Below are 9,154 nucleotides of genomic sequence, written 5' to 3' on the forward strand. Positions count from 1 at the left end.
AACTCGCTCTGCACCAGCAGTGCCCCCCCTGTCCGTGCCGAGCTGGGGGAGAGGAGCTGGGCCGAGCCGGGATCTGGGGCGCGTTTCCCGGGGGCGAGCGCTGCCCCTCAATGCTCCGGGTCCCTCGCGCCGCCCCGCTCGGCCTCTCTGTGCCTCAGTTTCCCTCTGGCCTCCTCAGGCCTCTGCTGGGGGGAGAAGCCGCTCTCCCTGCGCCCGCAGCCCGGCCGGCCCCGCTTGCACCCGGGACGGGGGAGCTCAGCCGGGTGGGAGGGTTTTGGGGTTCGGGGTGGGCTGTGGGGGGGCGCCGTGGGGCAGAGGAGGGCTGTGTCATCCCGCCGGGGCCCGTGCAGCCAGGGATGGGGACGTGGGGACACGATTTGCCGCTTTCCCGCGGCCGCAGGGATGGAGTTGCCAAGCAACTGCCGGGTGGAGGCGAAGCGGGAACAAAGCGGGAGCTGCTGGGACCCCCCCTGGTCCCTCCACCCCCCCAAACCCTCCGGGGCATCCCTGCCCGGGCAGCGGGGCGCAGCAGGGGTTACGGGGTCACCCGCCGTGTCCCCCCCAGCCGTTGCCACCGTCCCAGCGCGGGGCTGTCGCTGGTTTGCAGGGAATGAACCCGGGCAGGTGGTGGGTGACTGGGGGGGGGGACACGGGGTCTGTCCCCCCCGTTGCTGTCACCACCGTGGTCATGCCCAGAGGGGTGAGGAGTGGGACACGGCCCTGGCACCTCCCCAGCCTCTCACAGCAGGGCCCGGGGCAGCGGGGCTGGGGCACGGTGGGTGCTGGGCACCCAGTGAGTGGGGGGCTCGGTCAGGGTGGGTGCTGGGCACCCAGTGGTCCGGGACAGGGTGGGTGCTGGGCACCCAGCGGGCGGGGGGCACGGTGGCTCTGCCCCAGGCGGGTGCCGCGTCCCACCCTGCCCTGCCCCGGTGCCTGCCCGGTCTTGCCGGCCCGGCAGGGCCTGTTCCCGGGCTGGCAGGCAGCGCGGGGCGGGGGGGGGGGGCAGGCAGCTGCCCCGGCCTGCCCGGCCCTGCCCGCGGGGCAGCCCTGGCCCCAGGGGTTACCCGCGCCGGGGTGGGGGGTCCCGCATCCACCCGCCGGCCCTTTCCCACGCTGCGACGGGATGCGGAGAGCTGGGCGGGGGGGGGGGCGGGTCACCCCACTCCTGAGGATGTGCCCCCCCGCGGAGGGGACACCGGGGAGGGACACCACGGTGGAGGGGGGGGACAGGACCGATCCCGTGTGCCCCAGGGCTGTCGGGGCGCTGGGCTGGCACGGGAGGGACCGGTGGGTGCGCTGGGGGCGTGACACGGGTGTGAGACGGCACGGGGGGGGGGGCGGAGCGTGTCCCTCTGTGGGGGTGTGCGATGGTGTGACGGGGGGGGGACAGGGACAGGGAGCGGGCTGTGCCCCCCCTGCCAGGCTGTACGGCGGCGGGGGGGGGGGGCGGGGGCTCTCCCGACGTGTCCCACCGATCGCGTGTGACGGTGCTGCGGAGGGGAAGAGGGGGGGGGGGTACGGGGGTGCGCAACGCATCGTCCGTGCGGGGCTGCTGGAGGTGGGGGGGGGATGTGACCGCCTGTCACCGCCGCGGCCGCACCCGCGTGTCACCGCATCCCCGGGACGGGTCCGCCCCCGGTCCCCGCGCTCCGGGGCCGTTCCCGGGGCCGGGGGCGGGCAGGTGCCGGGGGCGGCGGCGGCGGCGGCGGGGCGGGGCGGCGGGGCGGGCGCTGGCGGCGGCGGGGCGCAGCGCGCAGCGGGCGGGGAACGGCGCCGGGGCCCGAGCCCGACCCGAACCGAGCGGAGCCGCCCCGCCGCCGCCGCCGCCGCCCATGGCCCCCTGAGCCGCCGCCGCCGCCGCGCCCGGGCGGCCATGAAGCCGCTGGAGAAGTTACTGAAGAAGCCGGGCTCGCACCTGCCCGCCCGCCCCGCCGCCGCCCCGGCACCGGCACCGGGGCAGGGATCGGCACCGGCACCGCGGCGGCAGAGCCTGTCGCGCCCGCCCGCGTCCCCCGAGGAACCGGCGGGGCCGGCGGGGCCGCAGCCGGGGGGCGAGGGCCGGTGGTTGGAGCTACGACCGCCCGAGGCTCCTCTCCGCTCCCCCGAGGAACCGTCCCCGGCTGGCGACCGGGACCGGGAGCCGCCGAGCCCGGAGCCGCCGCCCGCCGCCCGCTGCTGCTGCGGTTGCGGCTGCGCCCCCGCCGCTCCCGCCCCCCCCGAGCGGCTCCTGGCCGCGCTCCTGGAGCGGCTGCCGGCGGACGGCGGGCACGGCCGCGGCTGCGGAGCAGGTACCGGGGGTCGGGGCGGGGGGAGGCGGCTGCGGGACCCCCGGGAGCGCGGCGCCGGGGGGCGCGATGCGGCGGTGGGGGGCGGGTGCCCGGGTGGGCGCGCTGCGCTGGGGGATGCGCTGGTGGGTGACGGGGGGGGGTGTGACACCGGGGTGGGTGGCAAGGTCAGGCTGGTGACACCGGGCCGGGGGTGGCGGGGGTCTCCCGGGGCATCACCCCGCGCTGCGGCGGAGGGGCTGGGCGGGGGCAGCACCGGGGCCGGCGGAGGCCGAGGTTGGCCGGACACCGGCTGCGCCGCACCGCGCAGGGCCGGCAGCCTCCCGCTCGGTTAATCTTTAACATTTTCCCGGTGCTAAAATTAGCCCCGATGGGAGCCGCAGCGGAGCGGGGGGGGGACGGGCGGACGCCCCTTCCCTCCGGCACAGGCTTCGCGGTGCCCCCCCCCCCCCCCTCCCCGCGGCCCCCGCGTGGTTTCGGGTGCGCGGAGCTGGGTGCAGGCGGGTTCCCACGCTCGGGGGTCCCGGCTCCGGCCGATCCCGCGAGGCTGCTGGGTCGGGGGGCACCCAGGGGGCAGCGGGGACCCCCCAGCCCGCCGCCAGCCTCACGCTCCAGGGACACGCAGGGCCGGGGTGGGGCTCACCCACGGACACGAGGGAGCCCGTCGGGTAGGAGCGAGATGGGACTGGCAGCGCCCGGCTCTGCCTGCACCAACACGCTGCCAGGCCCGGCCCTGCGGTGCCCGGGCTGGCGGGGGGGGGGGGGGGGACGACAGGAGGCAGCCTGGGGGTCCAGAGGCTCCCACCAGCCACACTCGCCCGGCGTGGGAAAGCCGTCCCTGCGTGGGGGATGGTGTGGGTGCTGCAGAGAGACGGGGAAACTGAGGCAGGGATGGGGGGGCTGCAGGGATGGGGGGGGGCAGTTGACTCCTTCTGTTCCCCCGGCAGAGCCCGGGAGGGGGCTGCACCCGGGGCAGGGGGGGCTGGGGGCCGTGTACCTGCACCCCCCCCACGCTGCCGGTGTCCTGACACAGGACGCTGGACGTGGGACACCGTCCCGGCAGCGCTGGGGGCTGGACGGGGGGGGGCGGTGGGTCCAGCCTGTGCCCCAGAGCGTCGTGTCCCGCTTTCGGCGGCAGCTCGTCCCCTGCGGGCGCGGTGGTGCCAGGGGAGCCTCAGCCCCGGCTCGGCACAGATCCGCGGCCGGGTTAATGGGTCAGGGCCCAGGGGGCGGCCAGGGGGACGCTCTGCACGGCCCCTCCCGTGGGGACAGATCCTGAGGCCTCGGAAGGGCCCAGTGGGGACACTGGGGTCCCACCACGGTGCCCCTGGGGCACCTGTCTGCCCCGGGGACCCGCTGAGGGCCCAGGGTCGAGGGTTGCTCGGTGCTGGGCGAGGGAGCAGTGCCTCGTCCAAAGGTCGCGGCGGTGGCTGGGTGCTGGCGCTGACGGGCACCGTCACCACGATCGGCCCCTGGCTCCCAGGGCCGGAGCCACCTGTGCTGGCCCAGAGAGCCCAGCTGCGGGCCCCGGCGCCGTGTGCCCTGAGCGCGGCTGCCCGAAGAGTTGCTGCTGCTGCCTGCCTCAGTTTCCCCGTTGCCCTGAGCCGTGTCCCCGTTTGCCTGCAGCCGGGCTCTCGCCGGGGACAGCGGGCGTGCCGGGGCGTCGCGGCTCAGGTCCTGCCCTGCCACGCTGCTCCCGGGACCCGGCTGCCCCGCGGGGCTGGGAGCGGGTCTGTGACTCAGCGCTGGGCGCGGGGAGGGGGGGGGGGTGCTCGGCGTGGGGTTCAGCGTCTCCCGGTGTCACCCTGGGAACTGGCATCGCTCCTCTCGGCCTCCCGCTCTGCCGGGCGCGGGGGCTTCAGGAGGGGTATCGGCAGAGGGGGGGCTGTGTGGGGTGGGGTGGGGTGCCCACGCCTGCCCCCCCGTCTCCCCCAGAGTCGCTGCTGGACGACATCGTGCTCACACACTCGCTCTTCCTGCCCACCGAGCGCTTCCTGCAGCAGCTGCACCAGCAATATCCTTGGGGGGCACGGGGAGAGGGGGGCAGCGGCTGGGCGGGGGGTGCCATGAGGGTGGAATGAGGACGGGTCTGAGGTTGGGCATGAGGAGGGCACCGGGGTGCAGTGAGGGGGGGCACAAGGGTGAGCATGAGGGTGGCGCAAGGGTGAACATGAGGGTGCAACCAGGAGGGTGTCGGGGTGGGCGTGAGAGTGCCACGAGGGTGACAAAAGGGTGGCACAAGGGTGGGCACGGGGTTGTAAGGAGGAGGGGGGCGTGAGGAGGGCAGCAGGGTGCCATGGGGGGGCACACGGGAGCAGCAAGGAGGGACTTGGGGTGCCATGAGGGTGGGCGTGCAGGTTTGGGCGCAAGGTGGGCAGCGGGGTGTCACCGGGGTGGGCAGAAACACGCTCCCAAGGGGTGCTGGGGCGCAGCGGGTGCCCGGGGTCCCTCCCTGCTGTGACACCTCCTTGACGGTGCCACCTTCGTGCTGGCGGTGGGCAGCCCCCCGCCGCGCTGGGAGGAGGGGGCCGGGCTGCGGCGCAAGCGGGCAGTGCTGGCCGTGCTGCTGCATTTCCTCGAGACCTACAAGGGGCTGCTGCAGGAGGAGGAGAGCGCCGGGAAGGTGATCAAGGTGGGTGTCGTGTCCCCCCCACTTCTCGTGGCCCCCCCCAGACCCCTGCTCTGAGCCCCTCTCACCCCCCCCAGGAGCTCTACCTGCTCATCATGAAGGACACGTCCCTCTACCATGACCTGGAGGATGAAATCCTGAAGCTGCACCAGCTCGTGGAGACCGTGGAGCTCAAGTGAGTGGGGGGGGGGTGGGGGTGGTGGGCAGGGGGTCCCCAGAGGGGTCAGGGAGCTCCCACAACAAGGGGTTGTGGTCCTTGGGGATGCCCAGAAATTGGGGGGGGTCATTAGCTCATCAGCAGCCCTTTGGTAGTGAGCAAGGACCCGGGGGGGGGGGGGGGGCTCTGGCAGAGCACCCTGGCAGGGCTTGGGGTGCAGCACCCGAGGGTGCTGGCCATGCCGGGGCCCCCGCCTGACCCCGCGCCGGTGCCGCAGGGTGGCCGACGAGACGCCCCCCCCGAACAAGCAGGTGAAGCCGCTGTTCAGGCACTTTCGCCGCATCGACTCGTGCCTGCAGACGCGGGTGGCTTTCCGGGGCTCGGACGAGAGTGAGTGACCGCAGCCGGGTGCCGGGATGGGTGCTGGGTGCCAGGATGGGTGCTGGGATGGGTGTCAGGTGCCAGGATGGGTGCTGGGTGCCAGGATCCCCTCCCTGGCCTGCTGGTGGCTGCAAGCGGCCGTGCCCGTGCCTCAGTTTCCCCAATCGGGGCTCCGGCGCACCCCGGGGAGGTGCGTGGGGTCCGGTGTGGCCCTGACGCCCCCCCCCGCCTTCTCCCCAGTTTTCTGCCGCGTGTACATGCCCGACCACTCGTACGTCACCATCCGCAGCCGCCTCTCGGCCTCGGTGCAGGACATCCTGGCCTCTGTCACCGAGAAGCTGCAGTACTCAGAGGAGCAGAGCGCCCGCGAGGACGCCCTCATCCTCGTCACCATGGCCTCGTCCGGAGGTGCCCGTGGGGCTGGGAGGTGGGGGGGATGCGGGCAGGGGTGGGGGTCTGGCTGGCGCTGATCCCCTGCCTGCACTCTGCCCACAGAGAAAGCGGTGCTGCAGCCCAGCGAGGAGTGTGTGTTCACCACGCTGGGCATCAACAGCCACCTCTTCGCCTGCACCAGGGACACCTTCGACTCCCTGGTGAGCACTGCGCCGGGGACCCCCCCAACGCCTGCGCGGCCACGGTGACCCCCTGGGCAAAAGAGGGGGGGACCATCCTGCGGGACCCTCATGGTGCTGAGCATCCCCGTCCCCACGTCCCCTCGCAGGTGCCGCTGCCCGAGGAGATCCAGGTGGTCCCGGGGGACACGGAGATTCACCGCGCGGAGCCGGAGGAAGTCGCCAACCACCTCACGGCCTTCCACTGGGAGCTCTTCCGCTGCATCCACGAGGTGCTGGAGGGGGGCGGATGGACTGGGGGGCTGGCGGGGGGGCTCCCCCATAGCGGAGGGACCCTGACGATGTGCGTGTGTCCCCCCTGCAACCCCCCGGCAGCTGGAGTTCGTGGATTACGTGTTCCACGGGGAGCGGGGCCGGCGGGAAACGGCCAACCTGGAGCTGCTGCTGCAGCGGTGCAGCGAGGTGCAGCACTGGGTGGGCACCGAGCTGCTGCTCTGCGAGTCGCTGGGCAAGCGCGCCCACCTCCTCAAGAAGCTCATCAAGATTGCTGCCATGTGAGTGGGGGGCTGGGGGCGTTGTGGGGGGGGTCCCTCTTGCCTGCCCCTCACCTTCTGTGTCCCCCCCCCGCCCGCAGATGCAAGCAGAACCAGGACATGCTTTCCTTCTACGCCGTCGTCATCGGGCTCAACAACGCCGCCATCAGCCGCCTGCGCCTCACCTGGGAGGTAAAGAGGCCGTGGGGTGTCCCAGGTCCCCCCCCGGGTGCTCCTGGGCCCCCCCTAGATACTCATGACCCCCGCCTTGGGCTTGTCTTGCAGAAACTCCCGGGGAAATTCAAGAACCTGTTTCGGAAGTTCGAGAACCTGACGGTGAGAGGTGCCGGGGCACCCCATGGGTGTTGGGGGACCCCCCGGGGGTGTTTGGGGAGCGGGTGGGCAGGAGGTGTCTCGGGGTGTCCTTGCCCCCATCCAGGCCACCAGTGGCAGCCACAGCCCTGTGCCCATGGGTGGGTGTGGGGGGGGTCCAGGGCAGGCTGGGCAGGGTGCTGGCACCCATTGGGAGCTGCCCCCCAGCCCTGACCCCCCCGTTGTCCCCCCAGGACCCCTGCAGGAACCACAAGACCTACCGGGAGGTGCTGGCTAAGATGAAACCCCCCCTCATCCCCTTCGTGCCGCTCATCCTCAAAGGTGAGGGGGGCACGGGGGGCTGCCTGCACCCCATGCGGGCTGGGGTCCTGCTGCCGCCCCACGGGGCCCCCCCTCACCCCCGGCTCGCCCCCAGATCTGACCTTCCTGCACGAAGGCAGCAAGACCCTCCTGGACGGGCTGGTCAACGTCGAGAAGCTGGTGGGTGCCCCTTGCTGGGGGCGGACATGACCGAGGGACCCCCGGGGGGAGACCAGGGAAGGGGGACCCCACCGAGGGGCTGGGGCCCTCCTGACCCTGCTGTGGGGTGGGGGCTCTGGGAGGTGCCGGGGTCCCTGGGGTGCAGGATGGCATCCCCGGGGTGCAGGGGTGGGGGTCCCTGGCAGTGGGTACACCCCAGGGTGCGCAGCAGCGTCCCAGAGGGAGAGGACTGTCCCCAGGGTCCTGGGAGGGCCAAGTGGTCCCTGGGGGGCCTGGCAGGGTCCCGTGGGGCTGGGGGCTGACCGGGGGGGTGCTCTCTGCCCCAGCACTGCATCGCCGAGAAAGTGAGGACCATCCGCAAGTACCGGAGCCGCCCGCTCTGTGAGTACGGGGTGGGGGGGGCCGGGACCCCCGCAGCCATGGCCGGGCGGGGGCGAGGGGCCAGCGCTGCGGGAGGGGGCTGAGCCCGTGGGGTGGAGGGGACGTGCATGGCCCTGCCAGCCCTGGTGCTGGCCCTGAGGGACCGGGATGTGTCTGGACCTCCATCCCTACCTCCCTGCATGCCTTCATCCCCGCGTCCTCATCCCCGCGTCCTCATCCCCGCATCCCCGCATCCTCATCCCCGCATCCCCATCCCTTCATCCCCGCGTCCCTGCATCCTCATCCCCGCATCCTGTATCTTCATCCCCGCATCCCCATCCCTTCATCCCTTCATCCCCCCATCCCCATCCCCACATCCCTTCATCCCTGGATCCCCGCATCCCCATCCCTTCATCCCCGCGTCCTCATCCCCATTCCCGCATCCCCCTCCCCCTCCCGGGGGCTGCATGCTCCTGCCCCCCCCCGGCACTGACCCCCCCCCAGGCCTGGAGCTGGAGGCCTCCCCCAGCCAGCTGCAGACCAAGGCCTACGTGCGGCAGCTGCGGGTCATCGACAACCAGAACCTGCTCTTCGAGCTCTCCTACAAGCTGGAGCCCGGCAGCCAGTGAGGGCCGGGGGGGCCCCCGCCCCGGGGACCCCCCGCCCCGCCCGGGGGGGCCTGCCCCCCCCCAGCACTGACGCACTTTGGCCAGGGGCCCCGGCTGGGCGCTGCCCCCCGCCCTTGGCACTGGGGGAGGACGGGTTTGGGGACCCCGGGCGCATCCCCCACCCCATTTCCCCCTGGCACCCCACAGACCCCCCCCCCCATCCCTCCCCCTGGCTGGGGTGCAGGGACCCCCCGGGGGGCCCATCCCCTCCTCCCCACCCCTGGGCCCCCCTCTATTTTTGTACGTGCCCCCCTGTCCACCACTGCCCCTTCCCCCCCCAGACGTGTATATTTTGTACCGAACCGCTGTCCGGAATTGTACATTTATTTTTTAAGAAAAAGGAGGAAAAAAGGAGGAGGAAAAAAAAAAAGAAAAAAAAGCTCGGGGGGTATGGGGGGCGCAGAGCCCCAATAAAAGGCTGTCCCGGCGCCCGTCTGCTGGTGTCGTGCTGGGGGGGCATGTCACGACCGTGAGGGTGCAGCGGGGGGCGGAGGTCCCGGGCACGGTCCCACCGGGGCTGGGGGCAACAACGGACCTTCGACCTTCTCAAGGTGGCCGCAGCCGGAGCCACGCGGGGTGACCTTCCCAGTATGGCGACCACCAGAGTTCCGCCCGACCTTCCCAACATGGCGGGCGGACCGGACCCGGCGGCGGCCGAGGGGCGGCACCTCCAGCCCGCAGCGGCGGCTCTGCCCGGAGCGGGGAATCACTGCCCGGAGCGGGGAATCACTCCCCGGCGGCGCCGCGCTTCCTCGT

The 9,154-nt window shown here is 73.1% G+C and overlaps 1 protein-coding gene across 1 annotated transcript; it reads left to right on the forward strand.

The window, feature by feature from the left end:
- The first annotated feature begins 1,859 nt into the window (after positions 1-1,859).
- Positions 1,860-8,825, forward strand: RAPGEFL1 (Rap guanine nucleotide exchange factor like 1). Its single transcript, XM_074814067.1, has 15 exons — positions 1,860-2,288; positions 4,221-4,299; positions 4,767-4,917; positions 4,992-5,089; positions 5,349-5,461; positions 5,693-5,860; positions 5,948-6,045; positions 6,174-6,296; positions 6,400-6,578; positions 6,659-6,749; positions 6,843-6,893; positions 7,124-7,211; positions 7,306-7,370; positions 7,697-7,751; positions 8,235-8,825. Exons 1-15 carry the CDS (start codon positions 1,874-1,876, stop codon positions 8,357-8,359), a joined length of 1,899 nt encoding a protein of 632 aa, XP_074670168.1. The 5' UTR covers positions 1,860-1,873; the 3' UTR covers positions 8,360-8,825.
- Positions 8,826-9,154: the final 329 nt, after the last annotated feature.

Source organism: Strix aluco, unplaced genomic scaffold (genome assembly GCF_031877795.1).
Source record: "Strix aluco isolate bStrAlu1 unplaced genomic scaffold, bStrAlu1.hap1 HAP1_SCAFFOLD_135, whole genome shotgun sequence".
In the NCBI taxonomy this organism is placed as follows: Eukaryota; Metazoa; Chordata; class Aves; order Strigiformes; family Strigidae; genus Strix; species Strix aluco.